Source organism: Pocillopora verrucosa, chromosome 5 (genome assembly GCF_036669915.1).
Source record: "Pocillopora verrucosa isolate sample1 chromosome 5, ASM3666991v2, whole genome shotgun sequence".
Lineage (NCBI taxonomy): Eukaryota > Metazoa > Cnidaria > Anthozoa > Scleractinia > Pocilloporidae > Pocillopora > Pocillopora verrucosa.
Genome location: NC_089316.1, coordinates 2,523,935 through 2,550,083, shown reverse-complemented (window position 1 = coordinate 2,550,083; position 26,149 = coordinate 2,523,935). Strand labels below are relative to the sequence as shown.

Genomic DNA, 26,149 nt, shown 5'->3' with positions numbered 1-26,149 from the left:
ATCGACTTCTCTTGTTTAATCAACTGGCCAAAATAATTAACCAGAATTATAACTGTATTTATTCAACTGCCACTCTAAGATTGCTGATGAACCTCATTTTTATTTAAAAGAAACTGAAGATAAGAACGGAAAATGAAAAAAATTCTATTAATCGTATCAAGAAGCCTCAAGTATCTGTGTTTGACAATTCAAAGATGCAAGGACTATAATTGTACATGTCCCGCTTTGAAAAGTTCGTTGAACATGATGACTGTAGACAAAGAGAATGAGCGAGTTAGTAAGTGAACAATTAAAAGATTCAAGGATTTTGACTCTGTCCGGCTTTCAAAAGTTCGTCGTGAACATGATGCCTGTAGACAACGAGAATGAGCAAGTTAGTTAAGTGACTGTCATCGCGAAGAAAAAAAACGTTTGCGACCTCATTATGTTGCTCAGCGAACGTCAGTTTGGTGGGGGAATGGGATTGTTTAAACCGACGATTTTTTTTGTGATCTGCAAAAAATTGTTAGAGTCGTGCTCTGTTGCAAAACCGTCAGATTCTTTTTTTAACAACAGATACGATTGAATTTACTGTTAGGAGTAAATTCAAAATGAACATGATTGATTTGTCTTGTTTATTCAACTTGCCGAGATAAATAACCAGAATTATAACCGTATTGATTAAACTGCCATTCCAAGATTGCTAAAGAACCTTATTTTAAAAGAAAATGAGGATAGGAATGGAAAATGAAAAACTTTCCTATTGATCGTAATAAAAAGTCCTTCGTATCTGTGTTTGACAATTCAAAGATTCACACTCTGTCCGGCTTTCAAAAGTCAAGAGATGAACTAATTTCTTGAAAACAAAATTGTGTAATTTGAAGAGACTAAACAGCATTACAAAGATGATTCTCGCACACCATTCTTCATTGCCGAATCGAATTTATCCTGTTTGCTCTTTGATTATCACGCCGTTCATGAAGAACACTTGATTCGGAATTTAAATTTTGTCCGAGGCGGCCGAGCATTTTTACACGTCCGAGGGAGGGGGAGGGGGCACATCGTACACCGGGCGAACCAAAACTCCCATAATTTCCCAAAAGTACATCAAGTTGGCAGCGAAATATCCAGCTGTTTTTATATCACTGTCGCCCTGAATTATTTATGCATTCTTTGGCCACAACACATCACTTTTTTGGCAATTGTGATAGAACGATTTGACATAAGATCATGATGTTAATGTAATGCTGCACTATCAATGTTTCCTGCAAACAAATGAGGAGGGATGCCTTGGTACTTTCGCTAGCAACTTCGGCAATCGATCATCTTCTCGTCTTTTCGTTTTCACGAAGCAAACATGGCACCCTCTTACCTTCTCCCTCTAAAGACAACGGTTTTCCAACAGAATAACGGATTAAAACACAAACCTGACCATCTCTCATTACCAATGACAACTTTTTTTTCCATCATTTCTGATAGCACCCACTTCATTCTACTTGGATGCCTTAGTACTTTCGCTAGCATCTTCGGCAATCAATCATCTTCTCGTCTTTTCGTTTTCACGAAGCAAATATGGCACCCTCTTTCCTTCTGCCTCTGAGGACAACGGTTTTCCAACAGTATAACGGATTAAAACACAAATCTGACCATCTCTCATTATCAATGACTACTTTTTTTTCCTTTATTTCTGATAGCACCCACTTCATTCTACTTGGTCTGGTCTAATTACAACTTCTTACTCAAAATTTCAGGCATGTCACCCTCCTTCCTACTGCCTCTGAGGGCACTGGTTTCCCTACAGTATAACGGATTAAAACACAAATCTAACTACCTCTCATAATCAATGACTACTTTTTTCGTTTATTTCTGATAGGACCATATTCATAAAGTACCCACTTCATTCCACTTGGTCTGGTCTAATTGCCGCTTCTAACTTATAATTTCAACATTCAAATAATGAGCAAAAATTTCGAAAGAAGTTTGTAATAATAGTAAAACAAAGGAACGAACTACAGCTAACTTAACTGGCAAATGAAAAGATTGAATTTCGAATCCATAACCATAATCAATCGTTGATTGACAATTCTTCGCCTCCACGAGGCTAAGTTGAAGCGCTAAGGCAATACTTTCATTTGCCAGTGATGTCAGTTTTGTTGTACAAAGTATATTTAACTTTTAAGAGCGAGGCTAAAACCCGACTGCGCGAGTAGTTAAATAAATTTAAGTCACGAGCGTGCATGTGCTACTGTTTATTACTGTGTAAACTGTGCAAAAACTTTTACCGCCTTAACCCCTAAAAGAGTGACTAGTATCTAATCTCTCCTAACCATATCGCCCCTAAATCAAACATTATGGTCAGGAGAGTAAAGAAACTAAAGCTCTTGATTGTTAAACAAATTCTCCATGTCAGCACCTTATCAAATGTATAGAAAACAGTATGGGGAATATGCATACTGATGTCAGAGTATAAAGGGTTAAATGAGTGTATAAATTCCTCTAACTGTTTCAGTTAAAGCTACCAAGCAGCACTTTTAGGCGAATTGCTTACTGTTCTAAACAAGGTAAATCTAACCGTTTGGACTGTGTGTAAGCCGAGAATGGCTTTCTAATAACAGTTCAGTGCATTCACTTGGCACTGCTCATTAAGCCGTGCGGTGCGATCACAAGATATCTTGTGTGAAACCTTTCAAATTACAGCTACATGTGCTACGTCCTACTTACAAGAGGTACTGTTAATCGTTTTGTACAAGTTGATTTTCCTTTTTTCTTTATTGGTATCGTTTAAGAACACTTCATAAGAAATAACTTCTTCCACTTTGTACTTCTTTGGAAATGATTACAAGAGATAACTGTAGTTATGCCTTCGCAAACTTCTAAAATATCGATGAAGAGGGAGGGAAGATCAAACCTTGACGGATAATTTAGAGAAATGTTTTCCTTCTCGCTCGATAATTTACTGTGAAAATGAATCGAACCCACGCTCCGCCAAAGTTCACCCGTTTTCATTTTGGAATTCTAGATAGCAGTCATTTTCGACCCTATTTTTGATTCCACTTTATCAAATTTTGTTAAATTAATCCATTAATTTTTAGGATAAGAATCGTTTTTACATGATCAATTCCGCCCGAAATAAGGCGAATTATATCGCTGCTTTTAATCAGCGAAATTTAAACGCTAAGAAATATTTCAAGATGAGACTACCAGCACTGTCACTATCAGATCAGCGGTTGCTGCGAATAAACCATCTGTGGCTGCGCGGGGAAACTCGGGTAACCTGATGCACTAGGTTGTGTTAGGGACTGGCCATAGTAATCCTGTGGTGCACTCTGGGATGGGTACTCGGGAGGTGCCGCAGGGAACCCCTGTTGGTAGGGTAGGTGCTGCTGTTGGTAGGACATCGGTGGTGCTTGAACCTGTTGTTGGCTCGGGAACGTTTGTTGAACGTTGTTTCGCGGCTGCATTGATGCCTGGGGAGCAGTATAATGTGCCTGGCTGGGCTGTGTAGGTTGGTTAGGCACGTGACCTGCATAGGGTTGCACAGGACCTTGACTGGAATAAGCCGTACTCTGGAATGCAAACAAAAATCGCTTAGAGTCAAACTATCGTGAATGTACCTCTGAATCTACACTAAAGAACTAATTTAAGGTTTTATAATCATCGTCCAGTTTAACGTAACTGTCCATCCCCTTCATGTGAGATAAACCACGATCTTTCTAATGCGTATAGGGTCAGTGGTCGATGGGAAACAAACACAAGAGTGCTGCCCGCTGTTCTTAGCGCCGTGCCAGTAACCCAGTCCCACCCCTACCACGACATTTCCACTTCCCCATCCGCCACTCATTAATGCCCCACCAACAACACACTCATTCATCATCCTAGCCCATTTGCTCCTAACACACACTACACAATCGCTACCAGTTTGCAAACTATTCGCTCTCAGATTGTAAGGCGACGTAAGTAGGAGATAGAAAACCACTCACCACACCAGACGATCCCATTACAGTGCCAGGGTCGCTCATGTACTGAAGTGAAGTAGGAGGAGAGACCTGGGGATAGCCTGCAGGATGTGGGGCATAAAGCTGAGGAGCCTGGGAAAGAGTAAAGAACAATTTTAAAAGCTCAAACATCGTCCTTTTCTTTCTTAACCGTGTCACTTGCTTCGAGAATTTCCTTTTAAGGGCACAAGGCAACCTGCTGTTATAATTTAGCCAATTACCAAAATCTGAGATGAATAATAAAAACTGAACTATCTGCCATCGCTTTCGTGTGAACTTTGCGAGAAGTTCATCGTCCTTACTTGAGGATATTGCTGTCCTGCGGAACCTGGCGCCTGATACATGCTCATAGAAGCCTGGGGACTGCTTCCATATCCATACGGCAGAGTGGGAACTGGTAAAGGCTCTTTCATCAACCTGTAAAATAACAGGTAGAATATGCAAGTGACACGTTGTATGACGCGCGTGACCAAGGCATAAACCGACATGAATGGAGGGGAATATCCTATGTCATAAAAAGAAATCAATAAAAACTACAACAAAAATTCTTGAATTTGCTTGGTTAAGTGGAAATACTAGGACTAGCTGGGGGACAACTCAGGTAGTAATCGGGTAATAACCATGTGATTTCAAATCAAATTTGAAATTACGGGCGAGAAGCTGAGATATCTGAGATATCTGAGATATGAATATTTTATGTCAGAACAAGCGTGTTAATAAAACATCACCGAAATTTCATTTATTCCTTTTTCGTTTTAAAGCCCTACAAGGGCAACTAGCTGACTGAAGAGTTTCCGTTTCCTTGCTTTTGATTGACTCTACAAGTATTAACTGATATCGAGGCTTCGGCCATCAAGCAAACACACTTGTGCTGCAAGAGAAAATTGTGCTCCCTACCTCTGATACAAGCTCAGTGCTTGCAGATACTGCTCATTCATTGAGGATAATTCCTGGCGTTTTCTGACAAAAAGAGGCAATAACAAATACTTAGCATCAATTAAAATGATTCCCGTGCGTTAACCCTTTAACTCTCATGAGTGAACAATTCAGAATTTTTCCCCACAATATCAATACAATATTACGCAGACAAGTGGTGAGAATAAAAACAAAATTACAATTTGGGGATTATAAGATGATCCAATACCAAATTCTCCAAACTAAAATCATAAGATTTGTATGGCAGACAGTAAGGAGAATTACTAATGAAATCTTGGGATACATGGGTTAAAAAGGTTTCTTTAATAAATCTAATTTACCTTTCACTCTCGTCGATTTTTTCTTTGATAAGTGGTTCCATGCGGTTACATTCATCTGTAAAATAGGAAAGTACGCGAGATTCACATGTGATCACGTTCCTGTAAACTGCGAGGATCTACTATATCTAAAGTACAAATTACATCCAGAAGACTTGGATCAAACTCCATTTTGCGATTGTCAAACACCATGAACTTCGGTCTGATATCACTGCAATTTTTTTGATTACCCTTTACCAAATTAATAATGGTAATAGGACAGAGTGGAGTCCTAGTCCTATTTGGTCTGTAATCACAAGAGTGATTAACAAAATCGCACGACCGCGAAGCGGGAGTCCGATTTGTTAATCAAAGTTAATCGAAAGTATATAAAAATTTGCGAAAGAAACTCGATGTCGATCACGAGTTTCCATTAAAAAAAAAAAGAAGAAACAGTTAACTTGGCGAAATGCACGACAACAGTGCACGCTCATGACGCGTACTGTCCACTTACACAGGCGTGATGTGTCAACTGTCCTATTACACTGTCCAGTTACAAGCATGACGCATACACAGTCCTATGAGTGCTCAAATCGGGCAGGTGATAACCAATCACGTTCGAGAATTTTGTTTTAATTTTAATTTGGACAAAAACATGAACAAACCCTCCATGTCTTGAATCGTATCCTCCCTTTCGTCTTCTCCTTCAATATTAGCTCCTTTTAACATGTTTGTGCAGAGGTCGATCTTTTCCTTCATATAAACAACAAACGATCGATTATCCAACAATTCTCGCGATAATCGCAAAGAAGCCCTTTATTAAATACGAACAAAAATTAAAGAAACAGTTAGAGTTACGTTAATTTCGCTGTTCAATTTTAAGAAGCTCATCATAACTAAACAGGTTTAAGTAGAGCTTAACAACAATTTAAAAAAAGGAAATGAAGTTATTGTCGTGGTCGTTGCTGTTGGTTATGTTCTCGGTTCAATCCTTACCTCGCTGATCTCTGTTCTGACAGGGACTGAAGACACTAAAAAGCAGAGGAAGAGTTTTAATCCTAGATGCTGAGTTCGCCAATTGATTAGTACAGTGAAGTAGAAAAAGCAAACAAAAAGGCAACATAATCAGAAAAAAAAAGTTTAGAAATAGTTATTCTTGAGGCTCACAGACGTTGTTGTTAACTTTATCATTACCTTCTGAAGCCGCTTGTTGCCTTGATTCATCAGCCCACCGGACTTTTTTCTTGTCTATCTTGGCTGTTAGTGAAAGCAAATAAACATCGGACCGACTCTCTAAGAGGCGTGAAACACGTACTTTACTTCTCCCCCCCCCCCGAATATTATTGGGTGCCACGTAGTGAATTGTTTCAGGAAAAGCCAACGAAATGCTGAAGGAATTGAGGGGGGGAGGGGCGTAAAGCTGCGAAAGACCGTCATGCCATTCATTCAATACTCCTATACGCTTTATGCCACAGAGACAGGAGAAACTCGAAAGGGGAGAGAGCACTAAATTGAATTCTGAAGTTGAAGGAACAACAGTTTTTTTAATAAACAGCACAAACTTTGCCTCATCCACAACAGAAGTAAGATTTTTTGATGGAAAGGAAAACACCTTGTTCTTAAATACAACACATACAGTGACCCTAGACTGGAGAAATCTCTCTCCCATAATCGCATTCCTACCCACCCTGGGTTAGGCAATAGAGAGATACCCTTTAGAGGTGGGGTGAGAGGGAAGAAAACGCGAACTGCAAGATGAGGAATTCAGTGCCATCACAGATCGCTTCACATTGAAGGAATACGATGTAAACAGTGCAGAATGAAAACTTACGACTCTCGGGTTCTGACAAGTCCGATGTTACAAAATTTGAAGGAAAAAGTCCAACTCCACGATGCGTTTCTCCCTTCCACCAGTTGACATCACTACAAGAAAAAAATAAATTGTCAAGGCTCTCTTGAAGCTTAATTTTTTTCAAACAAAAAGGACTTGTGGTTTACACATGATTTTTCTCATGAACAGACAGTGGGATTTGAGAGCATTGAAGGCTAAAATGTTCTGTAATCAACGCAGCTTCTGTTGGTAAAGGAAAGTTTTCCCAGACGTTTCACAAGCTTAACACAAATCTGAGCCGGTCGCCGGCCAAGGCCCCATAAGACTTTCATCGTATTCGAAAAGCGACCTGCATTCTGCAAATATCAGCAATTTCGAAAGCATTTTATACGTGGAAAAATAATGAGGTCTTCGGCATTAGCCAAGAGTGGTTGTGACCAATGTATAACATTTCCCTTATCCAAAAAAGCATAACAAAGCTTTCTTTTTCAAATAATATACCTGTCATCAAGAACGGAGATAATCTCTCCTGCTTTGAACGTAAGCTCATTGTCTTCAACTGCTTCAAAATCGTACAACGCTCGCACTTGTTTCGTCTCGACCTATCAGAGAAAAAAGTCAGATGTCAAGTCATGCGATCGTTACTGTCAGGTGACGGCAAACTATACGACCTCAGGACTTAAGGTAATTTTTTTGTGAATCGTTAACTCAGATACGAAAGCTCAAAAATTGGATTTGGAAGAGCAACTATATTATCAGAAAAATCAAGGATATTTGACATGTTTCATCGAATACATTCGAAGAATTGTAAACTACACTTTCACATAAAAATAATTTTCAGATCCTCTCTATGATCTATAATCTTTAATTTTGCTTCAAGCGTGATGTTTACGACAACAACAGTATTAAAAAAAGAGGAAAGTAAACTGTTATTATAAATCTCCTTTCTCCTATTCCAATCACCAAAACTAGCAGAAAATCAGGCATTAACTTGTTATTCAAAGTAAACAAAAACATTTTGCTCACTATAATAAATTATCAAATTATCGAAAGCCAACATTCAAAATTGTTGCTGTTTACCGGTCAAGTTGTACCTAAGTTCTCTCTTCTGATATGTAGCCAATAATTTTATTACTCAGTCCAATTTCCTATAGCCCCCTACACCCTAACATCAGTAAGCATATTCTCCGTACTGTTCTTTACACATTTCCTACAGAGCTAACAAAGAGACTTTATTAAACAATCAAGAAGTTCTTGAAATGGTGATCATTTCCTTAATTCTCGTAACGTTATGTATGTTAATCAGGGGTGATATTCTAAGGAGAAACTACTTGAAGATGCTAGTAACTCTAACGAGTCAAAGAGTTAAGCGCTGAAACCACGTCCGTACGGTACAAGCGCGTGACATACAACATGTATACACACTCCCTCATGTGGTAACGCCATGAAAACCACGAGATTCATGTTTATCAAATCGATCTTACACTGCAAACATGTTGGGAACCCTGTTATTCCGACAAGGGCAATGCACTATAATAAGGCAACCATTGGGAAGGGAAATAAAAGAAATGCTTACTCTTCTTGAAGGCGCTGGTGAAAGTGAACTAAAGCTCGGATACAAACTAGACACTTTTGGCTGCAGGAAAAAAGAAGAATGTTGAAAATATCATTGATTTATAAATTAAATCTTATCACATCAAACTTTTAAAAAATATTTAGCATAAAGTAATAAACTTAAAGTACAGACAGTGGTAGCCAATCGACTAGTGTTAATTAGCTAGTTAGTTTTGCTGCTGGAACAGTTTTCACCTACCTAAAAATTGGGAGAACTAAATTCAACCAAAGTTAATACTAAGCAGTTTGGGAAATATACAGATAACTATAACTAAGTTAAACATAATTTCAAACTATTTTCAATTCAGTATGTTTTATTCAGTACCTTCCCTGCTTCTGCTTCTTGAAGGGACAACTCAATTGCTGTAAAAAAATAAAAAATATTTACAGTTGTTTTTACTCTTTTATAATACAACTTTTCGTTTGAGTACCGGTACTTGCATATTCTCAGAGCTAATATTGTGAGAATTGTAGAGCAAAAAGTGGGAAGAGTTAACACTGAGATCTCAGGAGTAAAAGGGGGGGGGGGGAAGGGGTTGCCAGGGAGGGGAGGTTGAAGCTTGAAATTGATAAATGCATTAAGAAATACTGGCTAGTGCAAAACAGCACCATAAATTTCTATCTTCTGCTGCAGATGCATACCTACCTTTTGCTAAATCTTCATCCTCCTGTTGTGGGGAGGCAGTTGATGATGATGATGATGCAGATGAACGCGTTGTATAGCCAGCTGAGCTTAAACTTGAATCCTAAAGCATGTTAAATTTTTCTTAGTACTTTATGCTAAAACTTAATTCAACTCAAAAGCCTTTTTTAACAAAACAGAGATGATCTCAAGTGCAAAATAAATCATAAAGCAAAAATTTTCCACAACAATTTAAATAAACAAACCTTGGAACTATCAGAAAACTCAATCCCTTCAGCTTTAAGTTCTTTATAAAGTGACGGTATTAAACTGAAATTGTAACAGAGAGCATTTGAAACTGGACAATTATATTTCGACAAAACTCTTCAGAACTCCTAACCTTCCACTGCCCCACCCCCTCCCCTCTGCTTCTTTTTTATGGTCACTTAAGCTTCTTGATGATTTCCTTTATTCTCATGCAGTGATTAACATGTCACCTCTCCCCACAGTATCCTAACAATGTATATTACCCAGCAAACAGCTAATAATAATGCTCAACTTCTCAGGTAGAAATTCTTTCCTTAATTGAAAACCAAATGTGCATTTCTCATTTACAAAGAAATGTGTAGCAGCCAAAAGAAAGAATTAATGATCAGATCTTGGCCTGAGTTAAAGGGTTATAGAGTGTCCTGACCAAGAACACAAAATTCTGACCCAGCCAAGTCCTAAACCTGGACTTCTCCACCAGGGGCCGGTTTTTCAAAAGGCGGTTAGCAATAATCCTGGATTAAGAAATCAGTTTATCCTTGATTCCTCTTTAGATTTAGGATATATTAGGACTTACATTTTAAGGGGTTTTACAATAGTGTATATTAACAAAACTGAAGGCAAAAAATATAAATTCTTTAAACTGTCTGCAAAGCAACAGAACTTAATTAAAAATTTTTTGAAAACCCTCAGTTCGCTTAAGTCAATCTTGCTTTGAACAACTCAGCCCAGGATCTCAGCACACTTACTTAATCAATAAAATCATTACCTTAACTGTGGGTCATCCTTGAAGCTAACTGCCCATTCTTTTATCAGACTTTTCAATTTTTCTGTTACTCTGGGATGTCCCTGTATATGTGTAATGACAGGAAATGAATAAAGCAGGTAAGTTTCTATAAAAAACGGTGGTGTTGCATCAGTGGAAGAGTTTAACACAGAAATTTAGTATCTTCAACGAGTTGAGTCATAACATAAATTGGCCACCATAAGAGTTTCAAAGCAGATGTTTCAAGCATTGGCCCTTTGTCAGGGCCAATGGCAGTAATGACAGTAAAATTAGACAAAAGGTGACAAATAAAATGCTAAAACCCCTTTTAACCCTTTAAATCCCAGATCAAATTTGTAATTCTCCTTTCTATCAACCATACAGTCTTATCATGTTAGTTCAGAGAATTTAGTATTGAATCAACTAATTATCCCCAAATTGATATTTTTCTTTATTCTCATCACTTATCTGGTTGATATTGTATTGATATTGTAAAGAGAAATTCCGTCTTGGTCACTTACTGACATTCAGATAAGAATAAATTGTTATACAGAAAAATTTAATTTATTCATTCAATCATTAACAATTCAAGGTCCATAGCAAGCCTTATCATCATATGGCATAATTTTGTGGGCATTAAAAGATACACAACTCATTTGCATTAAAAACATGCACTTTAAAAGAACTCAAATGAGGATGCATGCACAATCATTGTGGTTTAGTATCCACTTTTGCATCTGGACAATATTGCTTTACCTACTTTGGTTTCCGAACTTACCCTGGAAATTATATTTTTTGCTTCATTGACAAAATCTCTCGAACACACCTCCAAGTGGAATACTTTATCGCAGTTATTTACACACGCTGACAAAAGCTAAAATGTAAGGCAAAAAATTTTTACCAATTTAAAAACATCATCTCAAAATTTGAGAACTATATAGAGGCTGTACACAATAACACAAGTAGGACTCACAAAAAACAGTGTGATCAAACCGAAAGGAACAACTGCCAAAAGATAAGATCCTAATTGACTTAGTTACAAAGTTGGTGTAAATGGGCAAGTATTTAGCTCTCTTACATGACATCCCCCATTCTCTTTAGAAATTAAGTATCTCTTTCATTAATTATTCCAAACTAATAAAAATTATCAGAAACAAATGAAATATTTCTACTTACGGTCAAGGCCTGCATAGCAACATGGGGAACCCTATGGTTGACTCTCTTCATTATCGATCGCAATGCATCTTTAGGTCTGTGGGGTAGCAATCAAAAAGAAAGATGATTACTACGTTAGATGTCAACAATTTGACTCAAGTTAGCCCATTTTCCAGTATTTTGTCTCATCCTATGGGTAGTCAGCAGCCTAAACAGGCAATCTCTCTCCAATGCCTAGTAGTAAAATGACTTCTCCAAACAAATTAATGAAAACTGAAGGCAAGAAGACAGGAGAGTTCTCTTGTAATTTCCAATTTTTGTATGCTGATTAATTTTGTCTCTTGCTCTGAGACCCTGCATTAGAAACAACATCTCCTGCATATAATTCACATATGATCCACTTTTCAGGAAATAAAGGGGGTAAGTTTCTAAAGAAATTGTGATGCTGATTCAGTCGGAGAGTATAACAGGGTAATTTGGTATTACCACCATGGTTGATGATGTAACTTGCATTGGTGGGAAAGTATAACAAGGTAATTTGGTATTATCAACTGAGTTGATGATGTAACTTGCATTGGTGAGAGAGTATAACAAGGTAATTTGGTATTATCAACTGAGTTGATGATGTAACTTGCATTGGTGAGAGAGTATAACAAGGTAATTTGGTATTACCACCTGAGTTGATGATGTAACTTGCATTGGTGGGAGAGTATAACAAGGTAATTTGGTATTATCAACTGAGTTGATGATGTAAATTGCATTGGTGGGAAAGTATAACAAGGTAATTTGGTATTATCAACTGAGTTGGTAACATAAATTAGCCACCATTAAGAGTTTCAAAGCTGACGTTTTGAGCATTAGCCCGTCACCCTTACAAAGGGCCAATGCCTATTTATGTTATCAACTAAGTTGACAATACCAAATTATCTTTTCAGGAAATAGATTAAGTAAATGGTTACTTCTTATTTTTCCATTATTTCAGAAAAAAAATAAGAATTGAATCACATCTTAATCAAACTTCAACTGTGACTGACTACAGTACCAAAAAATTGGTTCAGCAAAAAACCTGAATCACAATATGAATTTTAGCTTAAAACTACCTCAACATCAAATTTATAAAAACATTCTTTGAAAACAATCATGGCAGGAAGTACATCTGTATTGGAGATGTTCAACATCTGTCACAACAAAAGGACAAAAGTGAAAGCCCTTTGAAACATTCAAACCTTGGAACTTCTGACTTTGCAGTTGTCCAATCTACTTTCTATAGAGCCAGACCAATTATACAGGTGTACTACATGCCATATGGTGAAATTATTTGCCTTCAACTTTTTATTTCTATTAGTTTGGTTATTAATTGATTTTTGTTATTGAGAACTGTAGCCACAAATTATGTATAATGAAACTATGACATCAACATTATGTCATTATGACATCACCTGCTGTTGAAGACATGACAAGGAAGTGTACATTAGTATGAGTTGTGTTGGGCAAACAATGAATATGTATACAATGGCATTCACGTATTTAATAAACGCATTTTATGCCCGTACAACTCAACATATGACTTTATATGACTCTGTAGTAACGGTCTCAAACTGCCTTACAATGCTAGTATTTACCTTTTTAAGAAGACTATTCCATATAATACCTTAATCGAAATACGGAAATAACATAATCGTGCCAGGATGTCAAATGAATAACTTACTGTTAATAGTCAGATGACTTAATATCTTCGACACACAAAACGTTTACTTATTTAAGATCGGCGACAAGCTGTATGGCAGAAATTTTGGAGGAAAAACATCTCCTTACCCACTCGGTGAACGTGGAATACGATCGCATATTTCCATAATAAGCTGCCAGTCATCTGTTGTGTTGAGTTCGCTAGTGGCTTTCTCTGTAAAGAGGAGATTAATCGACATTCGTTTGTGTTTTGCTTAACAAGAGAAGCACTAATAATGCGTTGAATCTTACCAACATCTTGATCAAAGGGTGAGGAACTAGAAAATAACGGCATTATACGGCTAAAAAAACTCTTTAAACCTAAAATCAAGCATAAAGTTCTCGTTCAATTCGTGATAAACTTCGCAATCTGTTGCAATCTACAGCATTCAGAAATATTATTGACCGTGATGTCATTGCGGCCTTAGAATTATGCGGTATACCACTGACCAATGGTATTCTCCGACTCAAGGCCCCAGAGCGCCACAGGAAGCCCATGCTTTTACCCTCTCGACAGAAAAGGAGGAGAGCATCATGCACCCAAACAATCAGTAGTGCGGAAGCTGAGCGGTCCTTTTCGCTCATGAAACGGATCAAGACGTGCACCAGATCAGCGATGTGTGAAGAGCGCTTTCCAGATCTCGCTATTATTGCTGTGCACTACCCTGAGAGATTCGAGGTAGACGAGGTGTGTAGAGAAATCACAAATAACTATTTTTGATACTGCTCCCTTTCAATCATGCACTTTTATTTTTGGGTTTCTTGCTGAAAAATAAGATAAACTCCAAATTTCATATCATACCTCCCATCTCTCCCAGATTATCCAGGAATCTCCTGGATACAGAGCCAATCCCCTGCTCTCCTGTACAAGTGACCAAAACTACCAGATAAAAGGAAGCTTACATTAGTTGCCCACAAAAAACTAAGATTAAAGCTCCATATGTTCCAAAACATCCAAAATCATCAGGCTTCTTGTGCTTGTATTACAGTCTCTGGCTTCATTTTCTTGTGTGATGCACATTGTTCGTTGCAAACAGAAAGGAAAAAGTTTCTTCTTTGTTACTCCTATATAAGCGAGAGTTTGATTGGATAAGTATTCAACCAATTAAAGTCCCTGACAGATAGATCCACGTTTTTCCCACAAAATTGCTCAGTGAAGGGGGGGGAGTAGGGGTCCAGATTGAAAGGAAAATTTTCTGGGGGGGGGGGGGGCACATTTGTCAACTCCGTCGGGGGGGGGGATGCTAGTCTGAAAAAAAGTCTCCAGATTTGAGATCTCCAGAAGTTGGCATCTCTGTGGTGGCACAACAGAAAAACCTATATATTTTAGATCTCTGCCAACAGGCATCTCTGCCCTTAGCTTTTAGTTACTGTAGATTTCTCCAAAATGTATGAGAAAAACTTGTTGCTATATCAAACTATCACTCTTGTTAGCTGATGTATATTCAGGCTTTAATTTAATGTCTTGAATTATTCTATTCCAGTCCACATAACTAGACTTATCTTTCAGTAGGTTCAGAACCACCTTTACTTATTGCAACTATGGTCAGAACCTGTTTCACACATTTTATAAAAAACAGTTTGCAAAAAGTAAGAGTCAGTTTATTGATTTTGTTGACACGCACACATTTAATATAGTTCAAGTAATTGTTAAGATTAAATTGGATTGGTAACCAAATGGTTCTTTTCACAGAGTAGTGAATGCTTGTAACAAGAAATTCTACCTGTTTTGGTGAAAAATCTAGATCCATGAGCTTAACAAAATTACTAGGAGGTTATTATATATCAGTCACTTATGCTTAAAGTCTCTTACCATAATTAAAGGCCTTATGCATGTTTAGATCACAATATGCAATTTCACCCCCAAGCCTCATCACTTTCAAGGTGTGGAGCTTTTATTTGTAAACCATAAAGTATTCCCAAAACACTGAAATCAAAAGAATATATACCTTCATGAAAACAGCAAGAAATTAACAAAGACTTATGAAAATGTTAGTACACAAAGGAAGCTTAGGGTGAATTTGCAGTAAATGGGGTCACCATGCATAAGAGCTATTTAGGATATCTACTTATCTGTCATTGTACACATATGTTAAATAGTTCATAGATGAAGTTTAACATTAATTATAAGTAGCATATTAAATATTATCTAATGGAACCCATCCATTAAATAATATAGGTTGGAAGTGATGGGGGGGCCAATAGACATGGTGAGGTCAAATGTAGGATTACCTGACTCCTTCGATGGTCAAACATTTTGTCCAGTTTTTAATGCATGTAAAGAAGATTTGAATTCCAAGCAAAGCTCAGGTTCTAAATACAGCTGTGTCACTTATCCTGCAATGAGTTTGAGGTTGCTTATACAATTAACCCTTTAACTCCCAAATCAATTTTGTAATTCTCCTTACTGTCAACCATACAATTCTTATAGTGTTAGTTCAGAGAATTTAGTATTGATCAACTAATTATTTTCAAAAGGATATTTTTCTTTATTCTCATTACTTATCTGGTTGATATTGTATGGATATTGTAAGGAGAAATTCTGTCTTGGTCACTCATGGGAGTTTAAGGGTTAAAGCATCATAAATATACTGTTTCGTAACAAGGAGTATATTCATTGAGATGTGATATGTCATGGATGTCTGTCCAGCCCAATATTGGTTGTTTCTGTACAAAAATACATGTAGGTTGGACTGGTTGAATAACGGCATACTTCTAATACTAATAAGTCCAATCTAAGCTCAATATTCTAAGACATACAAACAATGAGATAGCTCTTTTGGGTTAATGGAACAGAAACACAGGGGAATCTGAAGTCATAACATATAACGATAAAGTGACTATACTGTGGTATAAAATTTAGGTTAAAAAATGGGCTAACACAATGAAAGGGAACTTATTCCATTGGTTAACACCAAATAATTATATTGCTTGGTTTTGTAAATCATATCTATTTTTTTCTAATAAAATTTGTCTAAATCCTGGCTGAGTAAGATGCATAATTAGATCTAATATAGAGTTCATGTGTGGTAGCACATGGTTTTGATAAACAACTTACCCTAAATAATTCTTTAAAGATTACATGGTTAAAATCATGTTTTTAACAACCCCATCTGGAGGAAGTCAGTCACTTCCATACATATCAATGTTTCTTGTACAGAAAAGCAAGTAAAAAACCCTTTCAAACAAATATTAGACTCCTCTGTACAATTTTTCTTTCCAATGTAAGTAAAAGTTCCTTGATAAGACTTTCTATTACTTGACTAAATGTCCATGTAAAAATAACTTTCCATACATTCCTGAGATTATGCTTTGTAGAGAAAAACTAATTCTCATCCATGCATGGCCCAAACTTCACCCTATAAAAAAGGGAAAAGAAAAAGGACATTTTATGCTCCAGTAATGTTATAAAACCATGGAGTATATAAAACCAAAGAAAATGGCAAAACTTGACAAGAATTCAGAAAGATCAGTCAGAAAAAATCAAACCGAAAATTCTCAGAAAGTTACATTCTACTCTTAAAAAGGAAAGATTCGGTAGTTGCAACCTAGGAAATCTCGAGGTGTTTTAAAATTTTAGGATCGCGTCCCCACCCCCTTCGTGCCCCAGTCTTACCCTCCATGAACGATTCGCCAAGATGAAAAAAATAACTCCGCACGTGCAAGAATATCATCCTTGCACAGAAACCCTCAATTCCTTAAAATGAATATGAAATTTACTTGATCTCTCTTCTGCCATGAAAAAATTATATTGATATAAACGCGAGGTTCGTTCTTCATTCGGAAAACTAATGTTAGGTTACTTGAAGATTTTTGGATACAGTAGCGAAATCATGACGTGGCTTTAAGCTGTGTTTTACTCACCGACTTTATCGACATTTTTGTCTTTTCTCCCGACATCCACGCGTAGGGTACTTACTTCTTTAACGACAGAAACCCTGTAATCAGTCAACGAGAGTCCATTTTTTCCAGTATTGGAAACAGATTGATTGCGATCTTCTTCCCCTTGTGGACATTGTTGTTTAAGGAAAAAAGCATTTTTGGGGCTGCTTTTCTCTGTGTTGGAGAGTTTCTTAACGTAGCTCCTGCTTATCGGAACTGAGGCCATTTCTAACAACGAGAAAAATACAAGTTTTTAAGGCTCGAACAATCGAAGGAATCTATTCATGGATCTGTTTCGTTGAACACTCACCTGAGTTTTTTCCGCGACCTATGTGACCACCAGACTGAAAATATTCACAGCACACACAGTGAATTTGAAATGACAGCAAAATGAAGCCAATCGGTGGAAACTTCTTCTTGAAACTCGATCATTTTTGGTTTCAGGTACAATCGTGGTTGCGGAATAACTAACCAGCCCCAAATCCTGCTGAAACAAAACAGAGTACGAAAAGTACAAAGGTCGGTCTCGTCAGCCAATCAGAATTCGGAACTTAATTTCAATGCATACAAGGAATAACAACAACTAATTATATTGGTAGGCCACACACAGAAGCCCGTTTACTGATGTTACTGAGGCTACGCAAATATCGACCGGACATTCAATTCGCGTGGAACCATGCGAAAGTTTCGTTCTGTTCAGATGGAGCTGATGACCGGATAAAGTTTGTGACATTCGTCAGTGGTTTTACCGTCTCCTCATGCGCAGAACGCTTCCTAATTCAGTGTTTTCCCTTCTTCGACGTCTTCGAATTACAGATAGATGTGCAGCGATTTTAATTTGATTTCTGACATTAAACAGACCGCAATCAATAAATCAACACGTTCCATTTTCGTATAAAATAAAATATGTTACTTAGCTTAGTTACCACGCATCCATGCAGCCACGCCTTCACCGTACAAAAATTTTAACAAACCGTGGTGGTCAAATTAAGACTGCACCGGCAAAAAATTCGTCCTTGATTTTGGTGTTCAAATTTTTGAACGCTTAGGCGTCCAAATTTTCGTACGTTTGGCGTGGTTTCATGTGAAAGAAACGCCTAAACGCACGAATTTTTGGCACCGGTCGAAGACTCGTCCGGCACAGTGTACCCCGAGAAACGCTTAATAAAATTAAGGTTTTTCCCGAGTGGCAACGAGGTGTGGCAGATTAATGAGGACTCGTGGCCGAGGGACATTTTAAGGATTCGGTTACCGAATCACTTTTTTTCTGGGAGGGGAAAGGAGGCTGATTCTCCTGGGTTTTCCTCCCTGTATTGGAACTGTGTCAAAAAAAAAATATTTGTTTCAAGAAAAGACAGGGTTGGAGACTGCTAAAATTTTCTGTTACTACATGTAAAAGTGATGAGTTTCCTCTAATCTAATGGCACGTGGAAAACTACGGACCGCTTATTTGTGTCAAGTTTAATGGCCTGTTCCAGGCTTTCAGTCAAAGGAGCCGATTGTAGGAAGGCACCAAAAATAGACGGTGACTGTGACTGTCACGGAAGAAGCCACAGATCGACCACTCTCTTTTCCTGTTGACTGCTGCCGTGTTATCTCGCGCACGCGCGCCCTCTTTTTCGATCATGACAATCAGAAGCCTGATTGGGGAACGGTAGGAGGAAACGGAGAGTAAATGCGTGAAATTATTCAGCTGTAGACATTTGCATTAGTTAGCTAAAAAAAGGTATGTTGAACAATTCGTTTGAGGGAGACCCATTGCCCTTTGGGCCGAGAGGCCGGGTTCAAGACCCGGGAACTTTACCCTACGTGCACCCGGGAACAGGCGAGTTGTCAGGGAACTCTTGCGCGCGCTTAAACATATTCAGAACATGTACACTTCATTCCAAGATCCCCTTCTTTCGAAACAATGTAAATAAACCACGTCATTTCATTTATTTTTTTAAGAAATCGCAACGCAAGTCAGAAATGTATTCGAACACTTGCTCATCTCATTTGCATATTCAACAAGTCACTTGTACTAGTCATACACGCATATACTGTGAAACATCAAGACGATTGACAGTGGAATAATGTTTGATTCCAAATTCGGTCGAAGATTTTGTTGAGTTCCTCTCATTGAGAGTTCACCGAAGCGAGAGGAATCCTTAGTTTTTCCGACTGAGTACTGCAAAAAGTACGCTTTCCAAAAACTTTGGAGATTTCAGCCTACCAGGTCAGTTCATATACAGTGTTCACAGCGTCTCAAGCGACGTGGGGACCGCCTTAGTTCCTGTTTCATTTCTTTAAACGTCTACTCTAGCAAATTGCGAATTAATTCCTGAGCTGAATGGGCAAGCATCATTATATGTGTGTCATAACAGTAGATCAACCCATGTTGTTGTACTCGATTTACAAGCAGTGCGGGTTGCATGTCATGCTGTACGCGGTTGGTACCAGCGATGTCCGCTTCACTACTTTTAAAGCTTACAGCATCCAGTTGTGTCATCGTCCCTGGTTTATCCACCAGTTTCCTCACAAAGTTTACACTGACAGGAACAGACGACATCTTTTTTATCAGGTAGAGAAAGGTATGATCAAAGCAATCGAAGGGTTTGGATTGTGTTGCTGTGCTCTTCGATTTTATAACTGCGGTACAAGTGCGATCTCGGAGCTTTGTGACTCAAACTGTAAAAACCAGAGCAGGAATAATAGCAATTTTTAGCCAATGCGTCTACACGGTTTCTTAAAAACCAGGAAAAGAAAAGTAGTCCACTATCTTCGGGACACGACCAAGCACTCAATACATCTTGCGAAAGGTGGCCTGATGCTTTTCAATTGCTAATGAAACTAATTATACATGTAACAGCCAATCAAATTGCGTAAAAGGAGTAATACACTCCCCGACACGTGAGCGCATGTCTCAGACACGATTTTACTTTGAGTACGGGTGACCAAGAATTGTGAAATAACACTTCGAATATGTCACGTACAATCTGATGACGACACCAACAGCCAATCAGATCACGACAAGAAAAAACAATTTACTCCCAAACTTGAGTATATTGGGAGGAGTTTGTTTGAACGCGTGAGAAATTACTTTTACATTGCCCAATTCTCTTAAACCGCAGTTAAGTTCTAGAAAAGGAAGAAAAATAAGGATTTCAAAGAACAAGCTCGACTTACAAAAATTACGACGATAATCTGAGAGCCATTTTTGACATATTGGAGAGAATGTCGTCTTTCATCGACGCATTGAATCGGTGGTCAAAATTTTCTTCAGGTGTAGTATGTTCTAGTCGAATCAAGCCTGTGAAAAGCAGAAAATCTGACTGAAAAACTGTAATTTTAAAATACTGATAATAAATTTCTAATATATCAGCACAGTTCTCAGTGCACCCAAACTTTGCGGTTAATAAACATGTGACTGGTTTGCACGTCAGCTGTAGCCAGCTCTAGAACGATTAACAGCTAGGAGCTCTATGATGCCTCTAAAAAGAAAACATTCATATTTAAGTTGAAGCTGATATAATGTAGAATGCTATCAAAAGTGTGGTTTTATTAAGTCGGTCAATGTGGCCAATTACTAGTCATAAGTAAGCCTCTCGGACTTTGAGAGGCAAAACCCACAAAATAAGCAGCAAAGCGACGAGAGAAATGAGACACAAAATTGATTACGTTTTAATTGAAGTCCTTTCCTCTCTGTCTCAACTCTGTAACTCCCAAGTGATTGACATTTAACAAGTAATTCACTGCTGGAGTAATGTGCACGTGGTGAGAACTTATTAGCTTAAGGCATCTCCCCGATAAAACAAATTTATTTCACTAGTTTATAAGAAAATTTGACAGCAACAAAGGAAAATCACTTATCATATCCTGAGAATTAAATGGTTAGCCACATCCAGCTCAGGAATTGTTCCCTCACACTAAACAGTATAATACAAATTCTTAAAATTCAATCTGCCCTCTGCAACCCAGTCTCATTTGCAGCTGTTCATTAGCATGTCATCTAATTCCTTAAAAAAGAAACAACATTCCTTTCCCTGTATAAGAAAATCACATTAAGCCCAAAAGCCCAATAGAATGAAAGTTGAAATGACCTTTACTATTAGCAAGCAGCAATGTGTTTCATCTTTTGGTAAAAGTCCTTTATCTTCAAAATCTAACAGCTGTCCAAAACTCCTTAGTAGGGGTAAAGATCTCAATAAAGATAAAACAGATAAAGGTTAATCAGTTTGAAAGTCTGGACTAGTTATAGACTATGTTTCACCTCCTCTATTTACAAAAATTAAAGTTAAAATAACATATAATTAAAAAATTATTAAATTTTAAATTTATTTGTAAAATATTTTGACACATTTAAAAAATAGTTAAATTGCTTGCTCAATTTAAAAATCGTAATGTTTCAATATTATCATTTTTTTCAATCTGAAGGCAGACAAAATCCTTTAATTCTTTTCAACACTGTTAATATTGCTATTAATTGTTACACAGTTTTTACTTGATAGATTAGCAGATTTGTGTGTTACACAAGAAAAAAAATATTTGTAGTTCAAGATGGCTGGAATTTAAGCCAAAAACTATACAATTTAGGTAATTTTCTGCAAGACAGGTGCAAGAAAATTAGACTGCTGTGCAAAAGTAGTAAGTCCATGCAACAGAAGGAGTTGTCTTTCAGTTCTCTCACATTCAAGTTACTCTTGTTCCAGTAGAACATCACGCAAGCCAGAACCTGCCTCACATACAAAGAGTTTCACTCATCCAGTGAAAGTCTCTTACTGATCCAATGTGTAAACAAATAACACTTAGTACTGTAACCACATGCATAATTTGATGACTGTTTCCAATGATATCACATTTACCTGGAAACCATCTCTCAGGTATTCTAGCAACATTGAGTGCTCCACCAATAAAAGCTAATAAATCCATTGATAAATAATACGGCATAGCACTGACGCTGCTTTTGGTAACATTAAAATAATAAAATGATAGACGAACTGCGGCAAAGAAATACCTCATCACACCAAATACTGCAAAAGGTTTGAACCGTTCTTTAGCATTGTCAGCTATCACAATAAAGTATAGACACCTCAAGGAAATCACCAAATAAACTGTAAGAGACAAAAACTGCCAAAATGGAAGGCAATAAAATGTTGCACGGATACCACACAAAGCACCAAAGGCATTAATTGCCCAGATACCACAGACGTCCAAAGTGAGTAGATGCTTGTATGAATCCTGTCCATTTTGATGACACATAAATAAATGATAAATAGGGCTAGCCAAGAATGGAGCAAAGCAGGAGAAATAGTGAAGAAAAAACCACAGTGGGTCGGCCAGACTTGCTGCACTTGCTGTCATGGGGATTAGCATCACAAAAAATGCACAGGGAATACCTGAAATAAATAGGTGAAATTGTTTCATTAAATCCTTTAACCCTTTCACTCCCATGAGTGACCAAGACAGAATTTCTCCTTACAAGATCAATACAATATCAACTGTATAAGTGATGAAAAAAAAAAAATAAAATGTAGTTGGGGATAATTAGTTGATCCCATACTGAATTCTCTGAACTTACATTATAAGAATTTTATGGTTGACAATAAGAAAATCACAAATTTGATCTGAGAGTTAAAGGGTTAAATCCCAAAAGTAATTAACATTTAAGTTCTACCTATAATTGCCATAAATTGTTCAGGGAATAGGTAATGAGAAAACTCAAATTTACCAGGTAGAAGTTGTTATCTTGATCAAACACCAAATTCTTGTACTAACAAATTTACAAGAAAATGTTTAACATCTATAGGTGATTAACAATCAGATCTTGGGAGTTAAAGGATTTAATGTTCTTGACCTGACTTTTGGATAATAACAAACAGAGAAGCCATCAATTTAACAATTGGTTCATACGTCAGCATGCGTTACATTCATTGAGATATGAAACACGCGGGAAGTTTTGAGAGCACAAAAGATGCATAAGAGTTGCTCGAGGCGTAGCCGAGAACAACTCTAGCTTCTTGAGTGCTCTCCAAACTTCTCAAGTGCTTCATATCCCAATGAACGCACAGCTGACGCATGAACCAATTGTTTAATAACATTTTCAACCCAATGGAAATTTTTTTTTTCTCGAGGGATTTGTTTGCTGACGTCGTGCACAATAGGAATATGAAGCACGCTCGCATAATTGAATTTGATGACACAAATTTACTAGCCATGTTATAATAAAAATTAATGTTTAGAAAGTATATTGAAACATTCTGACCCAATCAAAAGAAGTGAAACCAAAACCTAGTACAGCTGAAAAAAAAACATTGAAAGAAGCATGTAGGTCTTAATTCAGTTTAACTTCAATGTGTGCATGTTAACTTACACTTGAGTTTGATTTCCTGATCGAAAAAAAATATTACATCAAGTTAATATTAAATGAGTTTTAAGTTAATAAATTAATAATCGGATGTGCTGATGTCTGTAACTTTTCACGAGTTCCTATTTCTCTCTCCAAAATTCCCGAAGTTTGCGTTAAATAACAAAGCAGTAGAAACATCTAAAACTATTTTCTTACTTACCGTGCGAATAAATATTGAACGTTTCGTTGTGGACGTAAAACAAGCTGTCTACGCATTGACGCGTTGATAAGTTACATCGATAACTTCCCCAAATATATTTGTTAAATTGCAGCCATGGAGGACAAGATTCTAGTTTAAATAGAATCGGCGCTTTAGATATTTTCTTCTCTTTGGTGTGGTTATATCTAAGATGATTTATAGAGCCGTTTTTCGCCATTATTAAGGATTACTGATACATTCCATAACAACCGGCATTCTGGACCACACTAAGAATAAAGTATTATAATAATTAAACTAAAAAAAGCCCTCCGCCCAAGGCTCACTCGACCACCGTGGTGCCATTGAATGATGGGTAAAATCAAAGATGGCGGACGAACTTGATGTTGATGACCTGAAAGCTTGGATGTACGAAAAAGCTAAATTGCAGTGCAGTCCCTTGGTAAAAGGTATTAAGTCTAGGGTTGATTGACACTAGGTATTACATGGCTTTTCTCTTATTTGGGAATTTGCGTTTGGAAAGAATTTAAAATTCATTATTATCTCGCAAAGACTCGTATGATATTTTGCCAACGTCGTACATATTTCCCTGAAAAATCTGTACTTTGGCCAATAAATCTCGCGTTGTATGCAGAATATGGTAAATGGGCGTTCATTTGCACGCCAGAACCATAGATTCGCTCATGGAAGCTGGAGAAGTAAGAGGTTATACCCTTCAGCACGCGCGTGCGAATTTTGGATTTTTTTTTATCGTATTATTGTATGCGGTGAATGTGGCTGAAAATGAAAAATGGGTGATGTGGTAGCCAGCTTTATTATGAGAAAGGATAATACCCTTATCACCGCATTAAACTGCTTCTGAAACAAAGGTAAACTGATATTTAACCTTTCACTCCCAAGAATATATCGATGTGAATTCTCTATACTGAATGTTATATATTTCATACAATTTTATCTCTAGTAGATCAGACAAGCAATATCCTAAAGCTTATATTTTTCTTTCTCTGCTTGAAAATAAATTATATTGATGCCATTTGGAAAAATTACTTTTTGGTCTTAAATGGGAGTGTAACAAAGTTTAAGATGTATAACTATACCACCTTGCTAAGCACAAGTCATGTCAGTTTATTTTTTGTAGAGCTATTGAGTTTAAGTATTGCCTTCACTCAGTTTTGTATTTCTTTGTTCACAAGCCTTTCTAGAATGTGCACAGGACCGTACCATCTCTTTAGCTTGGACCTGTCGCCCAGAACACAAAGCCATGAAACAGTGTATGGAAGGATTGTAAGTAAAACCTTAGTCCAGTTCTCAAGACCAGTAACAGTGTGGAGGGGGACAGGAGGGGGGGGGGGGAACCTGGAAGATCAGGGGTAGGGGGCAGGAGAGGATGAGAGCTATATGAGGGCAGGGAGTGAGAGCACAAATCATAAAGGAGCTTTTCTGTAGTTTCCCACTGCTTATCTTCTAGTCAAAAACCAGCACCCACATGAGTTTTTTTACTCCCATTCGATGTCCACTGAGGCATAAAATAAAATTTTATAAGCAAGGAAATGTAGTTTTTTTCTTAGAGAAAAAAACAGCATAATACTGGTGAAATTGGATACCTATTGAATTTGGGTATGTGATTGGTCATGAATGAATTTGTAAGTGTCTTGCAAGCTGCAATAGTCCAAATTCTCCAGCAATCAATGAGAGTCGGTTTGAATGTTGTCAGAGACTAAATTGATCAGGTTTGTGATCCTTTTTATTAACCTGTATATAGGAGTTATTCAATGGAGGGTGGGAGTCAGGAGGCAGAGGGGCATAAAAGTATGGGAGGTAGGAGAAAATGGTACAGGAAGTGAGAGGCTGTGATCCCCTGTCCCCCCCCCCCCCTTCAACAATGACATAAGCACTCAGTGACATGCAATGATCAATGTGACACACTTGACTGGGCTTTGCATGTCACTTGTTTGTTCTTAACACATTTTGGCATTATATATGATACATTACTGAAAATGGGATGGCAACTTGGAATCTAATTATTAATCTCAATACAGTCTTGATTAATGGTTGTAGAACTGTTATGTTAAGGTGAAAAAAAGCACAACCCTCATCTGTGTTCCTGTAGAACAAGCTGGAGAGACTTTCCCCTAAAAACTATGACTGTTCCTTCCATTGAACTGTTCAAGTAATTAAAAAACTTGTTCCCTTGTTTGTGCCAACCTTGTCCTAAGCTAAGGGCGAATAGTTTGAGTTTTTATGTTGATATTTCTTGCTTTTCATTTCAGCTATAGAAAAGCCAACTTTAAAAAATACAAGGAAGAATATTTAAGAACAGTCAAGGGCAAGTAAATGAAGAACAAGTTTTTGAGAATTCTAGATCACTGATGATCCTTCAAACTGATGTGGATCACATTCTGTTCACAATAACTGCCTGGAAGAGAAAGAACTGTGAACAAAATGATGTCAAGAGACAAATTTAGAACATTATTCTTTTCATCACTTTTTTTTAGTTGTGCTTTTGATTTTTCAAGACAGATATAACCTTTGTTTTTTA

General features: G+C 37.3%; 3 protein-coding genes and 1 long non-coding RNA gene across 5 annotated transcripts; 1 reads left to right on the top strand and 3 right to left on the bottom strand.

Moving 5' to 3' along the window:
- Nucleotides 1-1,620: 1,620 nt before the first annotated feature.
- Nucleotides 1,621-13,577, bottom strand: LOC131768597 (signal transducing adapter molecule 2). The gene is made up of 19 exons (XM_059084322.2): nt 13,439-13,577; nt 13,277-13,361; nt 11,483-11,558; nt 11,085-11,180; nt 10,310-10,389; nt 9,540-9,603; nt 9,298-9,397; nt 8,977-9,014; nt 8,614-8,673; nt 7,539-7,639; nt 7,038-7,129; nt 6,401-6,463; nt 6,203-6,237; nt 5,872-5,959; nt 5,231-5,285; nt 4,872-4,934; nt 4,277-4,391; nt 3,960-4,067; nt 1,621-3,545 (listed from the first exon to the last, which is right to left on the bottom strand). Exons 1-19 carry the CDS (start codon nt 13,479-13,481, stop codon nt 3,195-3,197), a joined length of 1,713 nt encoding a protein of 570 aa, XP_058940305.1. The 5' UTR covers nt 13,482-13,577; the 3' UTR covers nt 1,621-3,194.
- Nucleotides 13,578-14,772: 1,195 nt separating this feature from the next.
- On the bottom strand, nt 14,773-17,947 carry LOC131768549 (uncharacterized). Of its 2 annotated transcripts, XR_009338994.2 has the most exons (4): nt 17,818-17,947; nt 17,379-17,552; nt 17,051-17,296; nt 14,773-16,545 (listed from the first exon to the last, which is right to left on the bottom strand). It is a non-coding gene; the product is annotated as an uncharacterized lncRNA (long non-coding RNA). The 2 variants fall into 2 exon arrangements; XR_010717663.1 differs by lacking the exon at nt 17,818-17,947 and having other exon boundaries at nt 17,379-17,694.
- A 2,770-nt stretch (nt 17,948-20,717) lies between these two features.
- Nucleotides 20,718-23,869, bottom strand: LOC131768581 (progestin and adipoQ receptor family member 4-like). The gene is made up of 2 exons (XM_059084306.2): nt 23,614-23,869; nt 20,718-22,443 (listed from the first exon to the last, which is right to left on the bottom strand). The coding sequence occupies exons 1-2, from the start codon at nt 23,828-23,830 to the stop codon at nt 21,785-21,787; spliced, it is 876 nt and encodes a 291-aa protein (XP_058940289.2). The 5' UTR covers nt 23,831-23,869; the 3' UTR covers nt 20,718-21,784.
- A 93-nt stretch (nt 23,870-23,962) lies between these two features.
- Nucleotides 23,963-26,144, top strand: LOC131768606 (COX assembly mitochondrial protein homolog). The gene is made up of 3 exons (XM_059084333.2): nt 23,963-24,059; nt 24,804-24,894; nt 25,881-26,144. The coding sequence occupies exons 1-3, from the start codon at nt 23,978-23,980 to the stop codon at nt 25,942-25,944; spliced, it is 237 nt and encodes a 78-aa protein (XP_058940316.1). The 5' UTR covers nt 23,963-23,977; the 3' UTR covers nt 25,945-26,144.
- Nucleotides 26,145-26,149: the final 5 nt, after the last annotated feature.

Coding starts and splice junctions, on each gene's coding strand:
- LOC131768581 (XM_059084306.2), bottom strand. CDS start 23,830: ATGGCGAAAAACGGCTCTATAAATCATCTTAGATATAACCACACCAAA. Junction 22,444..23,613: donor GTTCAATATTTATTCGCACG/GTAAGTAAGAAA, acceptor TATTTATTTCAG/GTATTCCCTGTGCATTTTTT.
- LOC131768606 (XM_059084333.2), top strand. CDS start 23,978: ATGGCGGACGAACTTGATGTTGATGACCTGAAAGCTTGGATGTACGAA. Junction 24,060..24,803: donor GTGCAGTCCCTTGGTAAAAG/GTATTAAGTCTA, acceptor TTTGTTCACAAG/CCTTTCTAGAATGTGCACAG. Junction 24,895..25,880: donor AAACAGTGTATGGAAGGATT/GTAAGTAAAACC, acceptor TTTTCATTTCAG/CTATAGAAAAGCCAACTTTA.
- LOC131768597 (XM_059084322.2), bottom strand. CDS start 13,481: ATGCCGTTATTTTCTAGTTCCTCACCCTTTGATCAAGATGTTG. Junction 11,181..11,482: donor TTGCTATGCAGGCCTTGACC/GTAAGTAGAAAT, acceptor CTTACATTTTAG/CTTTTGTCAGCGTGTGTAAA. Junction 7,130..7,538: donor ATCTCCGTTCTTGATGACAG/GTATATTATTTG, acceptor TTTTTCTTGTAG/TGATGTCAACTGGTGGAAGG.